General features: G+C 39.4%; 2 protein-coding genes, 1 non-coding gene and 2 pseudogenes across 3 annotated transcripts; 2 read left to right on the plus strand and 3 right to left on the minus strand.

The window, feature by feature from the left end:
• On the plus strand, positions 1-27956 carry TLR1 (toll like receptor 1). Its single transcript, XM_090266986.1, has 3 exons — positions 1-67; positions 20878-20974; positions 25397-27956. The coding sequence occupies exon 3, from the start codon at positions 25451-25453 to the stop codon at positions 27839-27841; it is 2391 nt and encodes a 796-aa protein (XP_090123112.1). The 5' UTR covers positions 1-67; positions 20878-20974; positions 25397-25450; the 3' UTR covers positions 27842-27956.
• TLR6 (toll like receptor 6) lies at positions 14-10842 on the plus strand. Its single transcript, XM_090266987.1, has 2 exons — positions 14-67; positions 7876-10842. The coding sequence occupies exon 2, from the start codon at positions 7945-7947 to the stop codon at positions 10333-10335; it is 2391 nt and encodes a 796-aa protein (XP_090123113.1). The 5' UTR covers positions 14-67; positions 7876-7944; the 3' UTR covers positions 10336-10842.
• Positions 22188-22324, minus strand: LOC150020240 (small nucleolar RNA SNORA2/SNORA34 family). The gene has a single exon (XR_016509521.1). It is a non-coding gene; the product is annotated as a small nucleolar RNA SNORA2/SNORA34 family (small nucleolar RNA).
• On the minus strand, positions 22347-23760 carry LOC150020241 (alcohol dehydrogenase class-3 pseudogene; annotated as a pseudogene).
• On the minus strand, positions 23804-24286 carry LOC150020242 (large ribosomal subunit protein uL24 pseudogene; annotated as a pseudogene).
• Positions 27957-27995: the final 39 nt, after the last annotated feature.

The following is a 27995-nucleotide window of genomic DNA, read 5'->3' on the forward strand; positions in this document are numbered from 1 at the left end:
ACTTCGTCAAGCACTTGTTTTTCTGCATTTAGAAGTCATTTTCTCTTCTTTTCAGAAAGAAATCTTGGTAAGTAAGCAGGCTTTTGTGGCTTTTTCAAATTATGACATAATTACTTCAAACAAGCAGGAAAATGCTAACGATTGTATTGAACATATATAACGTTTCTTAGACGTTTTTGCAAGGTGATTTTGTGTTTTTTTAAATGTTGCAAATGTCCTTTTAAATATACAAGAAAGACAAAGATATAATTATCATGAAAAGGTAATTGCACTTGTATCCATAGTTAAGGGAAAAACTAACTGATGATATTTATTTCTTCTGCTTTTGCCTACTACATTTTCTCTTTTCACCTTTTTCTAGTTCCTTTATTCAGTAACAAAGGAGTTTATGCCACTGATATGGTACCTATCGAATATTATGTATCTTTATAGTAGACAGGAGAATTTTATCTCCCCTGTCATGTGGTTTTGTAATTGCTTATTGGCATCTGTCACTAATATCAAGTATTTGGAAAGCAGGGACTATGCTGATGTTATTCATATTCGTATCCCCAGAACCTAACGCCCAGGAAAGTCCTGGCCCATAGTACACTCTGCATAAACAATTAGGAAATGAAGGAAGTGGCAGGGGCTGACCTAGGACCTGCCTTTCTCTGGCTCTCTCACCTAAGCTCTGACAAATATAACAATGTTTCTCTTGCACACTTGTTGATTTGAACATGGAATCACACTTACCTCTATGATTTTCTCATCTTCCCTTTCTTGCAGTTTTAATTTTCATAGTTCTTACCTGCTATGGCTTTTTTCCCTCGAAATAGAGCTTCTTCCATCTGTCTTTTTTTTCTCCCACTTTTCATTTGATGCATTAAAGAAAAAGAAAAAACAATTTTTTCCCTCTTTATCTCTTTTTACTTCCTTAAAAAAAAAGTTGTCAGCTCTCCAATCATCCACTCTCATCTACCTTTTTCCTCTCCTTTGTTTTTTCTTAAATATAAAAGCTCCTGGATGGTTTGTTCAGTGTATACACTAGGAACTGCTTGAAGGTGTAAATACCCGGAAGGAATATTATGTTTTGGTGACAGGGTGCGTTAAGGTGAGCTGATCAACTTTCCCACATGGTGGCTAAACTTCAGTCCCCTGAAAAAAGACACCATAGAGGGACCTGCAGGCAGGTTCTTGTTCATAAACGTCAGTTATCTGCATCATGTGGAAGAAATTCTCTCTATATACAATTAATATAAGCATGTTTCTTTAAATATAAAATATTTTTTACATTAGCTGTATTTTAAGACAAGCCATTTTAGACTTATAAAAGATGTTCAAAATTTGATATTTTGGAAATACACAAAAGCATAAGAAAGAAAATTAACTCTGTGACTCAGAGATCCAGAGGTCACTACTATTAGCATTTGATATATTTCTGCCCATTCTTTTTTCCCCTAGGCTTTGTGTATAAGTCAGGTTTCAATCATATTTTACAAAATTAGAGTCCTATCACATATGAAATTTTGTATTCTTTTCTTCATGTAACATTATATTGTAGACTGTATTCTTTCCCAAAAGTGCAATATTTGAGACTGCATGCTCTTCCATGTTATGAGTATGCCATAACTGATTAAACCATTTTCTACATTAGACGTTATCAGTTTTCCAACTTTTCATTATGTCATGAGCATTGTCATAGTAATATTTTTATTCATATCTCTGATAATTCCTTTAAAAGACTATTCTGAGAACTGGAATTGCTAAAATAAGAGTAAGTATATTTTTAAAGAATTTATATAAGTGACCAAATTGCCCTTCAGAAAGGTTATACTAATTTTTCATTTCTGCCAGTAATCAGTAAATGACAGTTCTTATTTCTGCTTCCCTCTTCCATGGGTAAGGACTCTTGTGATTATATTGAGCCCACCCTAATAATCCAGGATATTTTTCCTATTTTAGGGTCAGCTGGTTAGCAACCTTAACTCCAGCTGGAATGTTCATTCCCTTTTTCTATGTAACAGCATAGTCACAAGTTCTGGAATTAGGACGTGAACATCTGTGAAGCTAGTATTCTGTCTATCATAGTCCAATCTATTTGTGAATTTCAGAGACTTTTCTTGGTTTCACTTCCCTGAGAACTTCCCTTCTTGCTTTTACATGTGTGTATGATTTTTTCATCATTTGGGGGATTTAGGTAAGAGGAGGAGGCCGAGGCATGTGTACACCATCCTGTTGACTCTCATAACTGTAATTAAAAATGTGATTTTCTTGATCCAGAAGATATTTATAACATTTTAAAAAGTGATTTAAAAAGTTTATTTTTGTAGTGAGAAATCTGACTTTAATAATATTTGCCTTGGGGTATTTATTTAAAAAATTATTTGACCTAAGAAACAATTTTAGTAAATGCTCCATGAACACTGGGAATGTAGATATTCAATGTTCTCTTTTAGGAGGTACAAAGTTTATAATTTAAATCTTTATTAATTATTTTATTCAAATCCTTCATTATGTTTAATTTTTGCTAACTGACCTAACTATAACCCAGAGGAATACATTAAATAATTTCACTATCAATGTCTCCTTGTGTTTTTAGTATTTTTTACTCTGTAAATTTTGATGCAATATTATTCAGTGCATAAGTGTTCTTATCAGTTATAATTTCATTGTGAGTGATTTATTTTAAGTAGTATAAAGTAGTAGCTTCTCTTATCCTGTTGCCCAGTTCTCTGATACTTTGACGTAATGGAGTTTTATGTATACAAACTGTAATTCCTGATGAATACAGCTACCAGTGTTCTTATCTCCTCTCCCTTTTACAAGTATTGTATATAGCTCACATACCTTAGAATGCAATGTGCCTCCTCAAGTTCTTCCCTGCCCCGTTCTCTTTCTTCCAGCTTTATTGAGATGTAATTGACATATAACGTGTTGTAAATTTAAGGTCTACAATGTGAATACTTTGATAACATATATGTTGCAAAATGATTACCATAATAAGGTTAGTTAACACAGCAATACCTCACATAATTACTTTTTATGTGGTGAGAATATTTAAGATTTATTCTTTTAGCCACTTTCAAGTATATGATGTAATACTGTTAACTCTAGTCACTTGGCTGCACATGAGATCCCCAGAACTTATTTATCTTATAGCTAGAAATTTGTACCCTTTGACCAACAACTCCGCCTTTCCCCACCACCCAGCTCCTGGCAACCACCTTTCTACTCTCCATTTCTATGAGTTTGCCTTTTTTAGATTCCACATATAAGTGAGACCATACAGTATTTGTCTTTCTCGGACTAAATTTCACTTAGCATAATGCCATCCAGGTGTCAAGGTGATACACACACACACACACACACACACACACACAAGGTATGTCTGGGAAAAGTACAGCTACTGTTAACAAGAACAATTTGCATGACATTGATGTAACCTGGCAGCCAAGGAGAGTGGCCTGGAATATGCATGTGTGAACAATGACAACTTCACTGTACTAGTCAGTGGGGGCACTAGACACTGTTGAGTGAGCATGCGTACTGTGTGGCTGTTGCATTTAAAATGACTGAGAGAATAGAGCAACGAATCTACACCAGATTTTGCATTAAGCTTGAACATTCCTCCAAGAAAACTATTCAGATGATTGAGAAGGTTTTTGGGGCGTGATGCAATGAGTGCAGTGCAAATAAAAACACTTCAAAGATGGTCGAGAATCTGTTAAAAGTGATCCACGCTCTGGAAGGCCTGCAACAAGCAGAGCCCCTGAGATTGTTGAACATGCATGGGCTGCAATCAACAAAGATCAGTGACTGACAGTGCGAGAACTAGAGGCTGATCTGGGGATTCCAAAAACTACTGTGTCCAAGATTTTGATGCAGGACCTTGGCTTGAAACATGTCGTGGCAAAATTCATTCCACGGCTTCTGCTACCAGAGCAGGAGGAACACCGTGCTGCAGTTACTAATGACTTGACATATACATATGTATATCTCATTTTATTTACCCATTCATCCATCAATGGACACTTAGGTTGCTTCCATGTCTTATTGCGAGTAACGTGGCAACAAACATGGGGGTACTCCATCTTTGAGACAGTGATTTTATTTCCTTTAGATGTATACCTGGAAGTGGAATTGCTGGATCATATTGTAGTTCTATTTTTTATTTTTATTTTTTTCAGGAAACTCTTTATTATTTTCCATAGTGGCTGGACCGTGTTTTAATCAAATTACATGATTGTGTGTTTGCTTTTTCTGCTATTGGGTTATATGAGTTCCTTATATATTTTGGATATTAATCTTTTATCAGATAATATGGTTCATAAGTGTTTTCTCCCAATGTGTAGGTTGACTTTTCATTTTGTTGATTGTTTCTTCTGCTGTGCCAAAGTCTTACTTTGATATAGCCCCAAATTTTCATTTTTGTTTTTATAGCTTCTGTTTTTGGTGTCAGATCCAAAAAATCATTACCAACACCAATGTCAGGTCTTCTTCTAGGAGAAACTGACATTGTGTTTACTTCTAGAAGTTTTGTGGTTTTAGGTCTTATAATTAAGTTTTAAAACCATCTGGAGTAAATTTTTGTGAGTGGGGTAAGAGAGGGGTCAAACTTTATTCTTTTGCATGTGCACATACAGTTTTCCTGACCCCCTTTACTGAAGGGACTATCTTTTTCCCATTGAATATTTTTGACTCCATTGTCAAATATTAGTTGACACTTTATGCATGGGTTTATTTCTGGGGTCTCAATTCTGTCCCAGTGGTCCATGTGTCTGTTTTTATATGAACACCACGGTGTTTGGATTACTGTAGCTTTGGAGTATAGTTTGAAATCAGGACGTGTGATGCCTCCAAATTTGTTCTCTGTCTCAGAATTGGTTGGCTATTTGGGGTCTTTAGTGGTTCCATAGGAGTTTTAGAATTTTTTTCTATTTCTATGAAAAATATCATTGGAAATTTGATAGCTATTGTATCAAATCTATTGATGGCTTTGGGTAGTATGGACATTTTAACAATGTTATTTCTTCTGATCCATGAATGCAGGGTATCTTTCCATTTGTTTGTGTCTTCAATGTTTTATATGTTCAGTGTACAGGTCTTTCACCTCCCTGGTTGAATTTACTCCTAGATATTTTATTCTTTTTGATGCAGTTGTAAATGGGGTTGTTTTCTTTATTTCTTTTTCAGGTAGTTTGTTATTAGTGTATAAAGAAACAACTGATTTTGTTTTGTTTTGTATCCTGCAACTTTACTGAATTTGTATAGTAGCTCTGAAACTGTTTTTGGTGGACTCATTAGGATTCTCTACATGTAAACTCATATCATCTGGAAACAGAGATAACTTTACTTCTTCCTTCCCAATTTGGATGGTTTTTGTTTCTTTTTATTGCCTAATTACTCTGGTTAGGACTTCCATGTAGTATGTTGAATAGAAGTGATAAGAGTACTTCTTGCCCAGCTTTTACTTGCGAGTGCCTATCACTATGTGATGAGGAGTTGGAGGATGGTGGCCTGTAGAAGGAAAATTCAGTGCTGTGACCTGCCCACATCAGTGCCATTGGAGGAACAGAAATGCTACTTAATTACCTGGCTGTCACTCACCCTTGGTCTTTGAATTGGAGACAAGCACAGAGAGGGACAAAATGTGTTCATACTTTTTGTCAGGGAGTCTGTTTCCCTGAGACGAAGCTTGAGTACACTGGACTTTCCTTAATATAGCTCAGTTACTTTTTCATGAGTGTAGATGCTTTTGGATACTGCCATTAATTTTCCACCTTTCTTTATTTAAGGTGGCAAGTTGGGTTTTCAAGTGTTTCTGTGTTTTCTTGGGTATTTTGATGAACAATTGGGAGATGCTGTATGGGAGGACTGGTAAAGGACTTTTAACCACATGCCATTATTAAAAAATTGTATTAAAAAATTTCTTCATATGCCATTAAAAACATTGAAGTATTATTGGCCTTTTAAAAAAATATGCCATTTTGTGGGCAGAGGACTTGAATAGATAATTCTTCAAAGAGGCATACAGATGGCCTAGAGACATATGAAAAGATGTTCAATGTCATTAATCATCAGAGAGATGGAAATTAAAACCACAATGAGATGTTACCTCACACCTGTCAGAATGGTTATCATCAATAAATCAACAAATAAGTGTTGGCAAGGATGTGGAGAAAGGGGAACCCTTTTGCACTGCTGGTGGGAATGCAGACTGGTGCAGCCATCTTGGAAAACAGTATGCAGTTTCCTCAAAATATTAAAAATGGAATGCCTTATGCCCCAGCAGTTTCACCTCTGGGTATATATCTGAAGAAACCCAAAATAGTAATTCAAAAGGATATATGCATCCCATGTTTATTGCAGTGTTGTTTACAATAGCCAAGATACGGAAGCAACCCAAGTGCCCATCAATAGACAAGTGGATAAAGAAGCTGTCACACACACACACACACACGAATATTACTTGGCCATGAAGAAGAATGAAGTCTTACCATTTACAACAGCATGAATGAACCTAGAAGGTAATTATGCTAAGTGTAATAAGTCAGTCAGAGAAAGACAAATACCATGTGATTTCACTTATATGTGAAATCTAAAGAACAAAGTAAATGAACAAATAAAACAGAAACAGACTCATAGATACAGAGAACAGATTGATGGATATCAGAGGGGAGGGAGTTTGGGGGACTGGGTGAGAAAGGTAAAGGGAATAAGAAAAAAAGATTTTGGGCAACAAAAAAAAGAAAAGAAGTGGCATGGTCCACTTTTAACCATAGTTCTACCACATCATAAACTCCTTGAGATCAGGGACATAGTTTGTCACCAATGCCTAGAAGAGTGCCCAGCACATAGTAGACACTCAATACATATTTGTTTTATGTTTGTACATATTTAAATAATTTTATAATGAAAATAACCTTAAAGAAAATACATGCCATTTTGTAATGAAATATGCCCAACTCAGAAGAGTGTTTATTCTTCCAAAGAGTGGTTAATTGAAATCCTACTCATCTCTTAACTGTTTTACTATATCCAAATACCCTCATGTGATAAACAGTGGATCCTTTTGTTAATAAAACTGAACAACTAGTCAAAATCTACTCCCAATTATTCCTGCTACACAAGGCCCTACTTGTGTAGAAATGTTGTTGCCTGCTCTTGTTCCTTAAGGGGCTCCTAGATTTTTTTTTTTTAATCCTGAGTTTGGCTCATGAGCCTCAAATTTATAACTCTTTATTCGGTCACAAATATGGGGTCTGTGGGCTTCTGCACCTGCCTCCACCCCTCAGCCAGGTCATCTTCTTTCACTGATAGTCACAAACATCAGTGTCTATACTATGTACAGTGAGAGTTCCTGGCTATGGGAAACTGTTATACTTACACACAGCAGCTTCTGACTTCCTCTATGTACTTATTAATATTTATCCACCTTTTCCTACTTTATCAGTGTGTCAACTGTATGAACTTGTTTAAAGATGATTAAGTGCTGAATTCTGTCTCCTTGAATGTGTTGCTCCTGGTCTAATGTGAGTTGGAAAAACACATATCCATTTTTATGGGATTTGTACCAGAAATGAGATCCTGTGACTAAAATATTTCCTGTGACCAGAAAGAGTAGAATATATATGTTATCTCAACTCTCAACTACCACTTGGCGGTCTGTAAGAGCACTTTTAGCTTCTACCGGCAGGTGGTTCCAGGCAGGTGTGATTGTGGGCACTCAGGTTTAGGCCCAGGATGCTGCCCTGTGGCCATCACAGCTGCCATTGCTGATCACAGGATGTATAAAGGTGAATAAAGAAATAATTGAGATTTTGTGTTTAGTAAGTGGAGGTTTGAGAACAATCACCCCATCTTTATACATCTTAATGTATATTATATTTCTAGAATTTGGGTGCAAATCAAGATGCTCTGAAGAACAGCAACAATCCTTTGGGGGATAGCCACTTCAGCATCATGACCAAGGACAAAGAAACCATTGTCAGAAGCTTTCATTTTGTTTGTACAGTAACCTTAATAGTTGGAGCCATAATCCAGTTCTCTGAGGAAAGTGAATTTGCAGTAAACAAGTCAAATAAAGGCCTTACGCATGTCCCAAAAGGCCTGCCACCTGAAACCAAAGTCTTAGATATGTCTCATAACTATATATCTGAGCTTCACCTTGCTGACATCAGCTTTCTCTCAAGGCTGAAAGTTTTGAGGCTTTCCCATAATAAACTCAAGTGCCTTGATATCAGTATTTTCAAGTTCAACCAGGATTTGGAGTATTTGGATTTATCGCACAATCAGTTGCAGAAGATATCCTGCCATCCTATCACCAGTCTCAAGCATTTAGACCTCTCCTTCAATAATTTTGATGCCATGCCCCTATGTAAGGAATTCGGTAACTTGGCTCAACTGAATTTCTTGGGATTAAGTGCTAAAATGTTACAACGATCAGACCTGCTACCAATTGCTCACTTGCATCTAAGTTGCATCCTTCTGGATTTGGAAGGTTATTATGTGAAAGGACATGAGACAGAAAGTCTTCAAATTCTGAATACAAAAACACTTCACCTCATTTTTCACCCAAATAATTTCTTCTCTGTCCAAGCAAACATATCAGTTAATAGTTTGGGGTGCTTAAAACTGAGTAATATTATATTGAATGATGAGAACTGTCAAGTTTTCATTAAATTTGTATCACAACTAACTAGAGGTCCAAACTTACTGAATTTTACCCTCAACCATGTGGAAACAACTTGGAAATGTTTAGTTAGAGTTTTTCAATTCCTTTGGCCCAAACCTATAGAATACCTCAATATTTACAATTTAACAATTGTTGAAAGCATTGATGAAGAAGATTTTACTTATCCTGAAACATCATTGAAAGCATTGAAAATTGAACATGTTACAAACAGAGTTTTTCTTTATTCACAGACAGCGTTATATACCGTGTTTTCTGAGATGAACATTATGATGTTAACCATATCAGATACACATTTTATACACATGCTTTGTCCTCAAGCAATAAGCACATTTAAGTTTTTGAACTTTACTCAGAATGTTTTCACAGATAGCATTTTTCAAAAGTGCACCACTTTAGTTAGATTGGAGACACTGATCTTACAGAAGAATGAATTAAAAGACCTTTTCAAAGTAGGTCTCATGACTACGGATATGCCATCTTTGGAAATACTGGATGTGAGCTGGAATTCTTTGGAATATGATAGACGCGACCAAAATTGCACTTGGGTTGGGAGTATAGTGGTGTTAAATTTGTCTTCAAATAGACTTACTGACTCTGTTTTCAGTTGTTTACCTCCCAGGGTCAAGGTTCTTGATCTTCACAATAACAGAATAATGAGGATCCCTGAAGATGTCACCAGTCTGGAAGCTTTGCAAGAACTCAATGTTGCTTCCAATTCCTTAGCCCAACTTCCCGGATGTGGTACCTTTAGCAGCCTCTCTGTGCTGATCATTAACTACAATTCAATTTCCAACCCATCAGCTCATTTCTTCCAGAGTTGCCAGAAGATTAGGTCCATAAATGCAGGGGATAATCCATTCCAATGTACATGTGAGCTAAGAGAATTTATCCAAAGGATAGGCCAAGTATCAAGTGAAGTGGTAGAGGGTTGGCCTGACTCTTATAAGTGTGACTATCCAGGAAGCTATAAGGGAACCCTACTAAAGGATTTTCATGTGTCTCCCTTATCTTGCAACACAGCTCTGCTGATTGTCACTATTGGGGTCACTGGACTGGTGTTGGCTGTTACTGTGACTGTCCTCTGTATCTATTTTGATCTGCCCTGGTATCTCCGGATGGTGTGTCAGTGGACCCAGACCCGGCACAGGGCTAGGAACATACCTTTAGACAGACTCCAAAGAACTTTCCAGTTTCATGCTTTTATTTCATACAGTGAACATGATTCTGCCTGGGTGAAGAATGAACTGGTACCTTGTTTAGAAAAAGAAGACATACGTATTTGTCTCCATGAGAGAAACTTTGTTCCTGGCAAGAGCATTGTGGAAAATATCATAACATGTATTGAGAAAAGTTACAAGTCCATCTTTGTTTTGTCTCCTAACTTTGTTCAGAGCGAGTGGTGTCATTATGAACTCTACTTTGCCCACCACAATCTCTTTCATGAAGGATCTAATAACTTAATCCTGATCTTGCTGGAACCCATTCCACAGAACAACATTCCTAGCAAGTATCACAAGCTGAAGGCTCTCATGGCACAGAGGACTTATTTGGAATGGCCCAAGGAGAAGAGCAAACATGGACTTTTTTGGGCTAACGTTAGAGCTGCTTTTAATGTGAAATTAACACTCAACACTGAAAACAATGATGTGAAAGCCTAAAAAAAAGCTAGGAAATCCAACTTAAGAAGCCATCAAATACATGGATTCTAATGAACACCATAGTACTAAGTAATTGTCTAAACAATGCCCGCATTATCTGTATGTGCTCAAGAAAGATGGACTGACAGCCCCGTTCCACTGAGCTGGGGAAGCAGGCTGGGGCTGAAGTGGTGCGCAAACTTGCCAGTTACAGATAGCTCAGTCTCTTCTGGTTTATCCATTCTGCCATTCTGTTTGAAATTGAAATAGTCTCATTTGAGTAAATGCTCAGTCATTCAAAGACCTTTCCTCTCCCTTCGCCTTTCGCATATGGATTCTGTGTGAGCGGGAGTTTATGGGACTTCATGGCAGTAAGGAAAGAGTCAACCTTACAACTGGATGCAATGCTCCTTTGAGAGTCCCACGCATCCTCATTGGCCTCTGGGTGAGCTTTGTTATCCTGTTCAACTTTAGGGCATGGGGAAAACTTAGACCGGTTATGGAAAATAAACACACCTTTTTTCTTCACATCTGAATAATCATTCAATTTTTGACCTAGCTACACAAATATGCAGTAGCTTATGTATGTAAAAGGAAATATAGCCTTAATCATAGGCTGTTGAGGCCAAAGACATGGATTTACCTGCTTGCCAAAAAACAAAAACAAACAAAAACCCACAAAAAAAATAAAAACAACTCAGAGCCAAATTTATTTGTAACTGGTGATTGTATAGGACATGTTGGTGCGTTAGAATTTCGGAGACTGCCTCAAAGCTAACAAAAGGCACATTTTAAACAGAAATACTAGACATAGCTAGGCTGAAATTACTAAAAAGTAACAGAAAGAGACCAGTAATTATCAACCCATTTTACCATTTGCAGAAGATGAGATTCAAAAGGGTAATTAGAGAGTCATTAAGTAGAGATTCTAGACCTGTAGGGAGATGGCTTTGGATTTCTTCCAAAGGCAAATGAAAGGGGCTCTGAATGCAGTAGAAGAGTAGTCTGGCAGCCCACTCAGCCTGAAGGTTCGCTGGGTAATAGGAATGCACAGTCCAGGACAGCAGACAGGTGGGGTGAGAGCGCCTGGAAGGGCTTGATGAGTGTCTCCTAGAGTTTTGGTGGTGGGGTGGGCAGTGAATACAGAGACTGGTGAAAGGTGCTTTACACACATAAGTGCATGATAAATATTGAATGAATGAACAAGTGTTTCCCATCTGGAGAGTTCAGAAAGCAAAAGGTTGGCTTGGGCAGTCCCCAAACGGCAGGATGAGAAGAGAAAGGAAGAAGCAATAGTAATCTGCCCTTCCATTAGTCGGCATGGCAAATTTCCTGCGGGCCATATTGGCCATGGAAAGGGCAGCTGGGATAAAGTTGTCATGGTGGGACCTCAGCTATCCAGGCAGCCTGATGTGCAATAAAGGGACTATAGTGGTGAGGCCATGGGGCTAGGGGGAAGAGGTATAGTTGAAGGAGGGGCTGGCTTGTGGAGGTCAGCCAGAGAATGTGCCACTTGCATCAAGGAACCGTGCAATGTGGGATCTGCCCGAGGCTTCTGAGTAACCCACAGATGTATCGTGTGAAAGAGCCAACATCTTGACTCCGTCATCACAAGAGGTAGAGGCATGAGGGCCTGTCTACCTTATCCAATAATTAGCTTCAGGGAGATTTGCTCCTCTCTGTCTAACACACACTTTCCTTGCAGTAGCCTGGGGATGTCCAGAATATAGAGAAGACAGAGGAGATGGAGAAAGAATAAAGACATTGCCCGCACTCTTACCCCACCTCCCAGCAAGAAAGGCCTGAGCTAGGTCAGGCCAGGCAGACTTTTGAATTAGGTGTGAGGTTGGTGTTAAATTGGACAGGCCTGGACATTTTAATGCCCGAAATACAGGTGCAATTGCTAAAATGAGACTCGTCACTACAATCTAGGGCGTCTGTCCAAAATTCAGAATAGATCCTGACAGAGGGAGAGTCAACGAAACCTGGTTGTAAGGCAGCAGTTAAAGAGGAAAGGGAAGCCCTTTCCTTATGGACTTAACTCATTCAATAAACCAGTTTCATAATTAATACTTATAAGGAAATAAACCTTCATGGAATATTATTAGAGTAGTCTTCTTCCCTGCTCATCAGGGGAGCCCTGACTTTCCTGCACAGACCCACTCCCAAATAGCAAATTTTCCTCAGCCTCTGATGGACTGTTCCCTAAACTAAAAACCAGAAACACTAAAAACAAACAAATGAAAAACACTCCAGACAGCAAACAATAACAAAGTACGTCACACATTCTAAATGACCAAATATTTTTAAGTGGTTTCAATATGTTTCCCACGAAATATTGTTGATATTGAAAATACCAAATTTTGACATTTTAAGGCAGAAATAAATAAAACCTACATTTTGGTCCCATATGAAAACATCCACATGCTTCAGACATATGAAAGTTCTATCATAAGAGGCTGATTTTTTTTAAGATAAAGATTTTCTACCTGCTCTGTTTCCTTTGTTGAATTCCTCCAGATACCAACTTGAGAAAGAGGTTGCTTATTTCAAGGATACTGAGCGGTCTCACAGCCCACAGGCTGAGTTCCCAGGAAGTTTGGCTGCAGGAACAGTAAACTGCCCAAGCATCCTCTGTCTAATCTTTCTGCCCAGGCCCATAGGCTGTGATGAGCGTAAGGATGAGGAGCAAGGAATTGCCTGCCTCATGACCACTGTCCAGGAGGATGGCAGCATTCTTTGGGCTTCCATAGGAAAATACCACAGGCTGGTGGCTTAAACAGCAGAAATGTACTTCTCACAGTTCTGAAGCCTGGACGTCCCAAATCCAGGTGCCAGCAGGTTTGATTTCTTCTGAGACCTCTCTCCTTGGGTTTGTAGATGGCCTCAGATGGCTTTTTCTATGTGTGCCCATACTCGTGTGTCTTTTTCTTCTTATAAGAACACCATTCATATCGGATTAGGGCGCCACCCCTATGACCCCATTTAACTTTCATTATCACTTTTATGTCTCTATCTCTTAATACAGGCGTATGCTAAGTTACTGGGAGTTAGAGCTTCATTGTATGCATTTTGGAGAGGACACAATTCAGTCCATGACAGATGACTATGCAGATAAATTGAAATATGTTGTGACAGAGATTTGTAGTTACCACCAATATTCATTCTCCCTTTAGTTAATACCAGAATGTGTGAGCTTTATTAGGGCAACCTAGCTAGAGATTACATTTCCCAGCCTCCCTTGCAGCTTGATGGGGACATGTGACTAAATTCTGGGCAATAAGATGTAGCTGGAAGCTAAGTGCCACTCTGGGTCACATATCTAAGAAAAATGGGCTTTGTCTTTCCACCTGAAAAGAGGTAAGAATTGGAGGAACGATCTAGGCCCTGTTGACAAAAGCCTGTTGATGACACACACTCATTCTGCCACTTTGTTTGGCTCTCGTCAGAGTTTTTCACCATGTCTTGGACTGCTCACCTCTTAGTTGAGAGGAAGGAAACTTCCACCTTGTTTAAGCCACTATACTTTCAGGTCCCATCGATATAGCATCTTCATCTATACACACATGATGACAGATATTTACAGAAATTTACATTTACATTTACAGTACATGGGCAGTGGTACAGCTTTTGGCTACTTCCTGACTACGTTCATGAGGAAAGAGTGGGCATGTTTGCTCTGCAGCCTGAAGCAGAGCATCTGCCATCCTGACTGAGACACCAGTATCTCTCACCTGTATGACAACTGTAACCTCCCAACCAGCCTCCTGGCTTTAACTCTTGAGTCACACATTGTCCCAATAGCAGTCGGAGTGATTGTTTTTAAGGTGTAAATTATAGTAAATCATCCCCCTTGCAGCGAGAACAAAAGTCAAGCTCCTCCTCATGACCTGCTGCCATGGTCTGCCTTCCTTCCCCTCTGCATCTCTTTCCTCTCTCCCCCTTGCCCACCACAGTCTGGCCACAATTGCCTTCTGGCTGGTGCCCCCCTAATGCACCACATTGATTCCCAACTCTGCTACCTCTGCTCCTGGTACTTTGCACTGCAATTAGTCTTTCCCGGGAGCATACTTAGCTTGTTCTTGACCTTCGTGTCTCAGCTCAAATGTCACTTCCTCTGAGAGGCCTACCCGTGATTCCCAATCTAAAGGAACATTCCCTGCAGTCACTCTGTCACATCACTCCCCTTGGTTTTCTTTATAGCAGACATCACTCCCTGAAATTATTTTGTTTACTTGTTTTCTGTTTTCCCTCCACAAAAATATATACTTTGGGAGAATAAGATGCTTCCTTGCCTTGTCTGCTGCTTATCCCCAGTGCCGAGAACAGTGAGTAGACCATTGCAGATACTCGTTGGATGAAAAAATAGCTGTGAATGGTCACAAGCATGAAATGTCTTTAATTCCTTGCTTTTATCTGAAAAACCCATACAAGTAGAGCATCCCCTCCATTCATGTTTCTGCAGGGCCTTCACATACTCTCAATCTACTGCCATAATTCAAAAAGTTTGCCTTAATATGTTTTCAGTTATTAACACCCTGATCAGAATAAAAATTAGGTTCCTTAACAAGCTGACAGGTTAGAAGGAATGGGACATGGCAAAGATGATTAGGGAGGGCTGCCAGGATGATCCCTGCTAAAAAGGCCCTTTGGGCAACCCCAGGACAACATAAGGGTCCTGGGCCTGTGGCTGGGACGGCCTTTCAAAGAACCAGCATGATGGGTACAGAGTTGGAAGTAAAAGGGTGCATGAGCAAAGAAAGCATCAAACTGGTAGCTTTGCTGGCTGTTTGTTTTTTTATGGCTTCCATAGCAAATCACCACAAACTGAGTGGTTTAAAACACCGGAAATGGATTCTCTCACAGTTCAGGAGGCCAGAAGCCCAAAATCAAGGTGTTCACAGGGTAGGTCCCTTCTAGAGGCTCAGGGGGAGGAATGGCCAGTGCCTCTCTCCCAATTCCTGGTGGTTGCCAGCAATCCTTGGCATCGCTTGGCTTGTAGCTGCATCACGCCAATCTCTGCCCATGTCTTCCTGTGGCCTTCTCTTCTGAGTCTCTGTCTTCTTTTCTTCTGTCTTTTATAAGGACACTCTCATCGGATTTAGGGCCCTCTTTAATCCAGTATGATCTTGTCTTGATCCTTACTGTCATTATATTTGCAAAGACCTTATTTTCAAATAAGGTCACATTTTGTAGTTCTAAGTGGACATGAACTTTTTCAAGGGGTGGGGTGTTATTCAACCCACTGCCCTGGGGTTGGCATGTCTGTCTCTGATGACCTGGAGACTCAGCTGTATATGGCAACACTCACACACACAAATGTTATCTTGGGGGGAGAGAATATGAAAGAAGCTGCTTGGGAAGTCAGGGGTGCAGAAATGGGAATAATTGGCAAGGAGAGTACAGTGCATGGGTGTGAGAGAATGGGAGGCGGTGACTAGGATGTAAGTGGGAGAGAGTATGAGTTTAAGTGAGAAGGCGATCATAAGAAAACAGTACTAGGAAAGGGGGAAGATATTTTCTGCCTTGTTTTCTGGGGATTGATTTGATTAGAAAGGAATGAGAATAAATTACAAGCAGTGAAAGAGACTTGAAGGATTTCTAAAGTCCACAAGGATTTTTTGAAGGTTTTTAATTATAGTTAGTTTATGGGGAATCTCAACAGTGTGAAGTCTAAATTTAAAGCTGTTTTTATCTTCCTCCAGTCATTCCATTAACTGGATTCTGAAATTCTCCCCCTCTAATCTCTTAATGATATCTTGAGCAGACTTTCTACCTCTCCAGTTCTTTTGAGGTATTAATAGTGCAATCTAGTTTAATATGTTTAATCTCCAACTCCATTTAAACTCCTTGCCTTTCCCACATCAGAGGTTAGGCTCATTGCTCAATGCTGGTATGGGTGAGAGTGTGAGTCCTCAACCTGAGATAACCCTGGCCCCTCCTTTCCCCAGATCTAGCTTTCTGATGTGGAGACCAGGAATGAAAGGTAGGAGGGCTGATTTACTTTTCAATAATTGTGTTGGTTAAGGTAAAAGCTAAGCTACTGAACAAGGAAACCCCAAACACAGGGGCTTCAAAAAAATAGAAATTCCTTTCTTAAGTAATAGTCAGGAGGTCTCTGATAGGTAGCTGTCTGTATTCTACAAAGTTATTCACAAGTGCATGTTGACCAGTTGACTCTGTTTCTCATAGCTTGTCTTCTCTTCCGGTCTCCATTCTAAAGAAGTCCTCCTATGCTTTCTCTGAGTATGTGGACCAAGAAAAGATGAGGTGTAGATATCTACCTTTTCCAGGTGCATGAAACCACAGGGGGATGTTAAGAATAGTGTAGGAAAGGGAGAAGCCAAGGAACTTCCACGCATGACCCATACACATGAACTAAGGGGTGGGGGGCATTGCTGGAGGGAAGGGGTTGCTGAGTAGAGGGGAGCAAAAGTGGAAAAATTGGGACAACTAAAACAGCATAATCATTAAAATATACTTTAAAATAAATAAATAAGTCTGGTTACCAGTAAAATAAATATTTGAGGATGTATTTGAATTTCTTACAGATTGCCAATGAGACAGACGAGCAGATTGTTTTGGCAAGTGATATCTTTTTAAAACTATTATTCTATAGAAAAAAATAATTGTATAACCAGCATTTCTCACAAAATTCTCAGCCTCTATAATTAATTCCTGAGTGTTTTTCTAAGTAGGTTATTTCTGATATATACTTACTGTGGTTTGCATTAGTGTTTATTTATTGGTTCCTCATGCTAAGTCAGAGAAAGCGTTTCTTTGTGTGTGTGTGTTTGTTTTCTTGAATGATACCTCATGTCAAACAAGATTTGGTTGCAAGAAATATATTTGAATCAGGAGATGAGTATTTGGGTCACACACATTTTCTCAAGATTTTCTTATGGAGCTGCTAGCTGTTGGCTTCAGGTGGTATTGCTCTTCATACCACCCATGCAGTGATAACGCTGAGAAAAATGGGTCATGGGTGAATTACTGCCAGAGGCAGTGCTACCTTATGACTCCTCTGCTTTCATGGGCATGTTTATTTTAGTTTCTTTTCTGGGCTGTTTCCACAAGCTATTCTTTTGTTTTATCAGACCACTGAAACTAGTCTGTGGTGCTCCTGCTCAGGTGGAACTGCAAGTTTGAAAATGCTTCCCAGGCTTCACCCAATATGATAAAAAGAGTTGAAAGTGAGTGCATGTTTACAAAAAAAAAAAAAAAAAAAAAAAGTCACAAAACCACATAGGAAACAAAGCAGAAGAGCTCTTGAACTGGTTCCAACCCTTTCAACCTGCGGTTGATAGCTGGTTGATCTAGTGTGGAGAAGACTCACTTAGTGTTTGCGAACTGAAGTCAGTGGGCCTGGTAGACTGTGTGATCATCTGTTAAGACAAATCAAACTGCCGATTTGATGCTCCCAATGTCTCCAAACAAAGGCAATTCAAATGCATTGATGCATCATAATATATTTGGGGGGGGGGGGCTAAACTTACTATATCGCAGAAATTAACATAGAAATATCTAAAGATACTTTTATACTCCCCAATTAAAGCATCCATACCAATCAACTTAGCCAATAATTAATGCATTTGGTAGTAAAATAGTTTTGAGTTTCTAATATATATGAGATTTAGTGTTGGTTATTAGGACTTTGATTAAAAAACATTGATTTTCATTGATTTAGCGAATTTGGTACATATATAAATTTTAAAGATCTTGTAAGTACCTAAAACTCAGTTTCCCATATGTATAATACTTTGACTCCTTAATTAGAGAACAAAAGATGGGACTTCTGAGTACTTCAAATTAATTACTACAAATAAAAGGGCAAAATGGAAGTTGGGCAAATAGAAGATAGCTAAACCAATTAATGTTGCTAAATATAAAGCTGGAAGAGGCTCCCAACTGCCGGGTGTCCTAGGCTGCACTGTAGCTGCCTTTGCTGCTGCCTGCCGGGGCTGAAAAATTTCAACTTCCAGCCAAGATGGGGGCCTAGACAGACACACTGCATCTCCCTCCAAACTAAGAAGGAATACAAGTACCTCAAAACTAGAGATAACTAGAAGTTCCAGAAAAATGAGCTGCATGGAAATCCAACAAACAAAGATAAAGAAGAAATATTTATCCAGACAGGTATGAGTGCCAGAGAGGACATGGTGTGGTGGTAGCAGCAGTGGTGGCAGCAGCAGGCTGGTAGGAAGCGCAGTCACACATCTTAAAAAGTAGGAAGGGACACCTGAGGAGTTCACATAGCACCAGATGAGACCGCACAGCTCATGGTTCCAGCACCAGGGAAAATAAAGCCTCATTGCTTCTGACTGTGAAGACCAGTGGGGGTAAGGATGGAAGAAGAAACTGCCAATCTCTCAGCAGAGTCCACTTGTTTAAAGGGCCCCCAGGGTCCTAGAAAATCTGCATACCCACCCACTCTGGGAATGACAGCCAGAGCAACAGCTAGAGAGGTTTCAGTCCCATAGGGAAGTGGGAGAAGTGCCTGGAAAAGGGGTGAGTGCTGAACAAGTGGCATTGTTCCCTCTCAGATGCCTCCCGCACAAACAGTGCCACAATGTGGTGAAACTAGTCGCCCTGTACTGATGAGTACCTAAGGTTCTTCCCCTTACAACGTAACAGGTGCAACATCTCTACCTAAGACACAGAGGCAAACAAACACAGGAGCCTGTCAAGATGAAGACACAGAGAAGTATGGCCCAAAAGAGGGAAAGGATCAAGGTTACAGTGGGAGAATCAAGCGACAAGGAGATTGCCAACCTAATAGACAAGGAGATAGCCAACCTAACAGATGCAGAGTTCAAAGTACTGGTGATAAAGGTGCTCACAGGTTTGACAGGTATGCTTGAATATGACAAACGCATAAGAGAAGAAGTGAAGGCTATGTTTAATGAAACAAATGAAAACACAAAACCAATGATGAAAGAAAGGAAAGAAGGGTTCACATCAATGATTTGGAACATAAGAAAGAAAAAACAGTCAACCAGTACAGAATTGGGAAAGAAGAATTGAAACAAATGAGGAGAGGCTCAGGAACCTCTGGGACAACTTTAAATGTGCCAACATCTGAATCATAGGGGTGCCAGAAGGAGAAGAGGAAGAGCAAGAAATTGAAAGCTTATCTAAAAAAAAAAAAACCCGAAGGTGAACTTCCCAAATTTGGCAAGAAAAGTAGATATAGAAGTCCAGGAAGCAAAGAGAGTTTCAAACAAGCTAGATCCAAAGAGGACCATACCAAGACACATCACAATTAAAATGCCAAAGGTGAAAGATAAAGAGAGACTCTTAAAAGCAGCAAGAGAAAAGTAGAGAGTTACCTACAAAGGTGTGCCTATAAGACTCTCAGCGGATTTCTCAAAAGAAACTTTGTAGGCAAGAAGGGGTTGGCAAGAAGTATTCAAAGTAATGAAAAGCAGGGACCTACAACCAAGATTCCAGTATCCAGCAAAGATGTCATTTAGAATGGAAGGGCAGATGAAGTGCTTCCCAGACAAGGTCAAGCTAAAGGAGTTCATTATCACCAAGCCATTATTATATGAAATGTTAAAGGAATTTACTTAAGAAAAAAAAAGATCAAAACTATGAACATTAAAATGACAGCAAACTCACAACTATCAACTTCTGAATCTAAAAAATAAAAACAAAGTCCACCTAAGCAAACCAGAACAGGAACAGAATAATAGGTATGGGGATCATTTGGAGGGTTATCAGCTGGGAGGGGAAAGGGGGAGAAATGGGGAAATGGTGCAGGGAATAAGAAGCATAATTGGTTGGTACAAAATAGACAGGGGGAAGTTAAGAATAATATAGGAAAGGATGAAGCCAAAGAACTTATATGCAGGACCCATGGACATGAACTAAGGGGGCTGGAATTGCTGGAGGGAAAGAGGGTACTGGGTGGAAGGGAGCAAAGGTAAACAAAAAAAAATGGGACTATTGTAACAACATAATCAATGAAATATACTTAAAAAATACATAAAGCTGAAGCCAGGTTTTCATGACATGCTTGGGGACAGAGATTTTTATAAAGTTCAATCTTAGTGGTGATTGCTGTTGTTAATGGAATGAAAACAGCTTCGGTTCTACTTGTGGAGGGTTCACTGTGCACGGAGTCCTACTGTCCATTGTGCGTGCATGCGGTCTGGTCTCTGACCCTTGTCTCTCTGGTGACTCTCTGCATGTCATGCCTGACTATACTGCTTGCTGTTTTCTTGAACTCTGGAGTTGACCAGAAGGCAGAAAGATCCTCAGATTTGAATTCAGGCTTCGAATAAGTAAGGAACCTCATTTGAGCATTAAGTCCCAACCACTTTTATTTCTACCTACTTCTACCAGATAGTTCTGTTTTGAGATATTAGGCATTGGCCCAGGCAATAATTGAATATTATTTTTATCCTCCCTTAAGTACTTCTTTTTGTGCATCTCTTTCAGGAAGGCTGGGAGGAAGAACTGGGAAATTTCTGGGACTTTCAGTCAAATACAGTCAATGCCATAAAAATGCCATGTTTACTTTTAACATGCATTTTAATGCATGTGTCCTCTTCCTTGCAGAGTCTTCATGAGTGGTGATGGAGGGGGTGTTACTAGGCCTCTCTTATATTAAGAGAAATCGGGATAACAAGGCATCATTGGGCACCTCTACAAAAGGGTGAGTCCAAGCAATGTTTCAAAAACCAGATACATTTGCATGTCTACTTGGCGAACTTTTGTAATGCAGGGTTGTTTTTGGGACTTGAATTATAGTCAGCCTTTAGTATCTGTGGGAGATGGTTCAAGTACCTGCGTTGTATATTGAAATCCTCAGATGCTCAAGTCTCTTATATATTGTAAAATGACATAGTATTTGCATATAACCTAAGTACATCCTCCCATATACTTTAAATCATCTCTAGATTACTTTTAATACCTAATACAGTATAAATGCTATGTAACTAGTTATATTGTTGAGGGAGTAATGACAAGGAAATAAAAGCTTATTTATGTTCAGTAGAGATGGAACCATTTTAGGTTTAAGAACATAGTACACAACAGAAACAATATACTGTTTTTTAAAGAATATTTTTGATCTGAGGTGGGTCGAATCCGTGGATGCAGAATCCAGGAATAGAGAGGACAAACTGTATTTTAGGCCCTTCTGTGCTCACTAAGAGATGTGAGGGGATAGGAGAAGAGGAATTCGATTTTGTTGATATGGATGGCTTGCTTGTCTAATGCAGTCTTGGGGATTTTGAATAAGATCCTTGTAAGATTTCTATGGCCATGCAGCACCAGCTCAAAATGTCTCTGGGGGTGAGGGCTGTATCACTCTTTAGTGTTCATTCCAACACTACTCCCTTTGGTCTCATGTGCCATTAAAATGGTGGTAACAAAACAGTATCTGAGCTATCATGGTTTGATAACTAGAGCAATAAGCATAACCTGGAACAAAACACTTCATAAAGAATAAATACATATTGGATAGATGAGTTTTTAAAGTCCTCTAAGAGAGGAGAGGAAACTTCTCCCATCCTAAAAATCTTTCACTGCTCACTGCCCCCTCATCACTCTCAGAATCGAATCCCAGCTCCTGGCAATGATCTACACCCTGCACAGCCTTGGCTCTAACCCTGGCATCCTCGCTCACTCCATGCTGTAGCACTGACCTCCTCACCATGCCTCTGACAAGTCAGCCTCACTTCCATCTCAGGATCTTTCCACTTGCCTTTCTCTTCACCAGAAAGGCCCCCTCCTGCCCCAAGATCTTCATCCTGGTTTCTAACCCAATGCCATTTTTTTAGAAAGGCATTCTCTGACTAATCTATCTAAAAAGACCACCACCAACTGCTGTTACATACCTGCCATTACTCTTTTTTTTTTTTTTCAGATGTTTCTTTCTAATGAATTGACCATTACATTTCCTAAGTTCTGAAATGGCCAACAGACCATAGAAAGACATTTTTTTAGGCTCCTGCTTGAAACCAGCAGCTTCAGTAAACTGCTAGCCTTGATTCAGGGCCAAATTCTTTTTTTTTTTTAAACACAGATGCAGAGATTACATTTATTATGTTAAAAAATTCCTTAATGAGTTAGCAATTATTCATGTGAAGGAGAGTCCAGAAAACAGATTTATGACAGTATTAGACTTATCCCTGATTGGAGATATATTAATTATACAGAAAACATGATTCCCTAGAGTAGGTTACTGAAAGTCTAAGAGGCTGTGAACTTGGAAGAGCTTCTCCCTGTTTGTCTCGCTGCTCCAATAAGATCTCATGACTCAGTTATAAGGACAGACGTATTTTCTTCTTTTGAATTTAAAACTTTACAACAGTTCGGATGCTCTTTCCTGCATGCAACAGTTCAAAGGCTTTATTAATTTGGTCAAAAGACACTGTGAGTCACAAATTCATCGACTTTTATCTTTTTGGACATATATTCAGACACCAACTTTGGGATGCTTTCTACACTCTTCCATCCTCCAAAGGCTGTGCCTTTCCATGTGCAACCTGTCACCAGCTGGAATAGACAAGTGGTGATTTCTTCACCTGACCCAGTGACGCCAACCACCACGCTGACACCCCAGCCCTTGTGGCAGGCTTCCAACACTGCTCTCATGACCTTCACATGACCAATACACTCAAAGGAATAGTCCACTCCCCCATCAGTCATCTCAGTGATCACTTCCTGGGTGGGTTTACTGAAGTCCTGGGGATTGATATAGTCAGAAGCTCCAAACTCCTTGGCCCTTGCGAACTTATCTTTATTGATGTCCACACCAATGATCCGGAACGTGACAGCCACCTTACAGCCCATGATAACTGCCGATCCCACTCCTCCTAGGCCGAAGACTGCACGAGTAGAGCCAGGTTCCACCTTGGCAGTGTTCACAGCAGCTCCGTAACCAGTGGAAACGCCACAACCCAGGAGGCAGACTTTATCCAAAGGTGCTAACGGATCAATTTTAGCAACAGAGATATCAGCCGCAACCGTGTATTCAGAGAATGTGCTGGTTCCCATGTAATGTAAAATTGTCTTTCCTTTGCAAGTAAATCTGCTAGTGCCATCTGGCATTAATCCTTTTCCTTGAGTGACTTTTATCTTCTGGCAAAGGTTTGTTTTAGGATTCAAACAAAACTTGCATTCTCCACACTAAGGGATGTACCGTGGGATGACAGTGTCACCTGTCTTCAGCTTAGTAACTCCTTCACCAACACTTTCCACAATTCCAGCACCTTCGTGTCCCCAGATCACTGGAAAACTCCCTTCAGGATCAGTCCCACTCAGGGTATAGGCATCAGTGTGATGAACTGCAGTGGCAATAATCTTAATTTGAACTTCATGAGCCTTTGGGGTGCCATCTCTACCTCCTCTATGGAGAGAGGCTTTCCAGCCTCCCAGGCAACTGCAGCCTTGCACCTGATCACCTGGTTCTCCATACCCTCCGGTTCGGCTTCTCGAGGGTCCCTGCCATTATTCTTTTTTTTTTTTTCATTTCAAGTTTTTAATGAAAGTTGTATAGAAGATTACATTATTCCTGCATCTTCTCAATTGTTTCTTCCTTGTATTTGCCCTTTTCCTTTCCTACTTGGCGAAATTTGGCTTTACGTTCAAGGATCTTTTTGCGGTCTTTGTCCAGTTTTAGTCTGGTAATAACCACCTTGCTGGGGTGAATGCCCACGTGAACAGTTGTACCATTAGCTTTTTCCCGTTGTACTCGTTCAATGTAGATGACATATTTCTTTCTGTAAACCTGGACTACTTTGCCAATCTGCTGCCCTTTGTAATGTCCTCGTACAACCTGAACTTCATCATCCTTTCGGATGGGCATGGATCGAACATTGTACTTCTGTCTCAGCTCTTTGGAAAGAGGAGAAGACATAATCTTCCTGCGAATGTGGGAAGGTGCATTGAAATGCCTTTTACGGTTCTTGCTCCGGTCAGAAGTCACAAAGGGATTGAACTTCATTTTGACCGCTGGCGCCTCAACGATGGCCGCAAAAGGGAAGAGAGCCATTATTCTTGATTAACTCACCCTGTTTTATTTTTCTATGTAGCACTTATTGCTATATAATATTACATTTAGTCATTTAGTTGTTTATTTTCTGTCTCCCTACTAGGTAAACTCCTTGATAATTAGAATTTTACGCTGGTCACTCTTTTATCTCCGGTTCCTATAAGATGGCCAATAGACTGTCAGAAAATACTGATTGAATAAATGGATTTTCTGAAGGACCACTTATAGTGATCTAATTACCTTTGGAATAAACCAAAGTTAGGCACTAAACCATGTGTAGATAAAAAAGGTAATGTAATAAGGGTCTGACTTCAACCACACGGGAAGACAGCACTTAAGAGAGCCATAGGAAAGTATATGTGGAAGGCAGACAGTACACCAGCTGTGTACACCTAGCTCGAGCTCTAAGTGATCTTGGGAGGGTTGGGGTCAGAAGGCTATGTGAATACGTAAAACCATCCATGTTAGATTCCTGTGAATGCTGTAACAAATTACCATAAGTTTGGTAGCTTGAAACAACAAACATTTATTTTCTCATGGTCTTGGAGACCAGAAGTCCAAAATAAAGGTACCAGCAGGGTTGCCCTCTCTCTAGGGTTTCCGGTGGCTTCGTCATTCCTTGCCTTGTGGCTGTATCCCTCCAACTTCTGCTTCTGTCTTCATATGGCTTTCTCCTCTGTGTCTCTGCTGTCAAATACCCTTCTGCCTTTCTCTTATTAGAACACTTATCATTGGATTTAAGGACCACCTGGATAATCCAGGATGATCATCTCAAGATCCTTAATTATCTCTGCAAAGACCATGTTTTCCAAATAATGTAACATTTACAGTTTCTGGAGATTATGATATGGTTAGGAGGTGGACATATTTACTGGTGGGGGGCACCATTCAAGTCATTACATCATAGAGGTAGTAAAATTATATATCAATATGTGTATTTCCCTGGTTTTAGGTTATGTGACTCCAAGAATGTAACCTTTATTTTATGAGTCTCTAGTAAAAAAATGGTTAATGTCAGCCATGCCTAATTTTATGCAATCATTTAATATGGAATTTTTCTTTTTTTCTTTTTTTTAGGATCTGTATCAACATGCTCTGAAGAAAAGCACCTGTAATGTCCAGTGTTACAAAATGATTAAAACTAATTCTACCATCTTTCATTTTGCCATCATCTTCATGTTAATACTTGAGATCAAAACCCAATTATCTGATGAAAGTGAATTTTTAGTTGACAGATCAAAGAGAGGTCTCATCAATGTTCCCAGAGACATATCTCTGAAAACAACAATCTTAGATATATCACAAAACAATATATCTGAGCTTCGAACATCTGACATCCTATCACTATCAAAGCTGAAAATTTTGATAATTTCTCATAATAGAATCCAGTATCTTGACATCAGTGTTTTCAAATTTAACAAGGAATTGGAATACTTGGATTTGTCCAACAACAAGTTGAAGAAGATTTCTTGCCACCCTACTGTGAACCTCAAGCACTTAGACCTCTCATTTAATGCATTTGATGCCATGCCCATGTGCAAAGAGTTTGGCAACATGTCTCAACTAGAATTTCTGGGTTTGAGTGCCACACAGTTGCAAAAATCTAGTATGCTGCCAATTGCTCATTTGCATATCAATAAGGTTTTACTGGTCTTAGGGGACTTTTATGGGGAAAAAGAAGACCCTGAGAGCCTTCAAGACCTTAACATAGAGAGTCTGCACATTGTTTTCCCCACAAGAAAGGAATTCCACTTTGTTTTGGATCTGTCAGTCAGCACAGCAGTAAGTCTGGAACTGTCTAATATCAAATGCGTGCTATATAACAATGGATGTTATTATTTCCTGAACGTCCTATCAAAACTTCAAAAGAATTCAAGGTTATCAAATCTTACTTTAAACAACATTGAAACAACTTGGTATTGTTTCATTACAATGCTCCAGTTGGTTTGGCATTCAAACATAGAGTATTTCTCAATTTCAAATGTGAAACTACAAGGTAACATTAACCTCATCAATTTTAATTATTCTGACACTTCACTGAAGGCCTTGTCTGTACACCAAGTTGTCATTGATGTGTTCAGTTTTACACAAAGCTACATCTATAGAGTCTTTTCAAATATGAACATCCAGAATTTGACGATGTCTGGAACACACATGGTCCATATGCTTTGTCCATCCCAAATGAGCCCATTTATGCATTTGGATTTTTCCAATAATCTCTTGACAGATACAGTTTTTATGAATTGTGAAAATTTGGCTATATTGGAGACACTTAGTTTACAAATGAACCAATTAAAAAAACTTGTAAATATAGTTCATATGACCAAGGAGATGAAGTCTCTACAGCAATTAGATATTAGCCAGAATTCTCTAAGTTATGATGAAAATGAAGGATATTGCTCTTGGACTATGAGTTTATTAAGGTTAAATATGTCTTCAAATAGACTTACTGACTCTGTTTTCAGTTGTTTACCTCCCAGGGTCAAGGTTCTTGATCTTCACAATAACAGAATAACAAGGATCCCTGAAGATGTCACCAGTCTGGAAGCTTTGCAAGAACTCAATGTTGCTTCCAATTCCTTAGCCCACTTTCCCGGATGTGGTACCTTTAGCGGCCTCTCTGTGCTGATCATTAACTACAATTCAATCTCCAACCCATCAGCTCATTTTTTCCAGAGCTGCCAGGAGATTAGGTCCATAAACGCAGGGAATAATCCATTCCAATGTACATGTGAGCTAAGAGAATTTATCCAAAGGATAGGCCAAGTATCAAGTGACGTGGTAGAGGATTGGCCTGACTCTTATAAGTGTGACTATCCAGGAAGCTATAAGGGAACCCTACTAAAGGATTTTCATGTGTCTCCCTTATCCTGCAACACAGCTCTGCTGATTGTCACTATTGGGGTCACTGGACTGGTGTTGGCTGTTACTGTGACTGTCCTCTGTATCTATTTTGATCTGCCCTGGTATCTCCGGATGGTGTGTCAGTGGACCCAGACCCGGCACAGGGCTAGGAACATATCTTTAGACAGACTCCAAAGAACTCTCCAGTTTCATGCTTTTATTTCATACAGTGCACATGATTCTGCCTGGGTGAAGAGTGAATTACTACAAAACCTAGAAAAAGAAGACATACGTATTTGTCTCCATGAGAGAAACTTTGTTCCTGGCAAGAGCATTGTGGAAAATATCATAACATGTATTGAGAAAAGTTACAAGTCCATCTTTGTTTTGTCTCCTAACTTTGTTCAGAGTGAGTGGTGCCATTATGAACTCTACTTTGCCCACCACAATCTCTTTCATGAGGGATCTAATAACTTAATCTTGATCTTGCTGGAACCCATTCCAAAGTATTCTATTCCTAGCAGCTATCACAAACTCAAAACTCTCATGGCACAGAGGACTTACTTGGAATGGCCCAAGGAGAAGAGCAAACATGGACTTTTTTGGGCTAATCTAAGAGCATCCATTAATATTAAGTTGATGGAGCAAGCAAAAGAAATGGATCACACATGCATCTAAAAAATTCCCTTTTTCACTGTTGCTGCTTTTGGAAGTTCCAACAATGACTTTATTTTGGATCAGCATGAATCTAAACATGACTTTGAATATATGAAATAGATAAAAATGTGTAATTTCAGGCTTCAGTTTACCATTTATTTATGGTAATAAAAAT

This window comes from Furipterus horrens, unplaced genomic scaffold, assembly GCF_987537825.1.
Source record: "Furipterus horrens unplaced genomic scaffold, mFurHor1.1.pri manual_scaffold_2, whole genome shotgun sequence".
Taxonomy (NCBI): domain Eukaryota; kingdom Metazoa; phylum Chordata; class Mammalia; order Chiroptera; family Furipteridae; genus Furipterus; species Furipterus horrens.

Bases quoted from the DNA above. Each gene is read 5' to 3' on its own strand.
- TLR6 (XM_090266987.1), top strand. From the start codon at position 7,945: ATGACCAAGGACAAAGAAACCATTGTCAGAAGCTTTCATTTTGTTTGT.
- TLR1 (XM_090266986.1), top strand. From the start codon at position 25,451: ATGATTAAAACTAATTCTACCATCTTTCATTTTGCCATCATCTTCATG.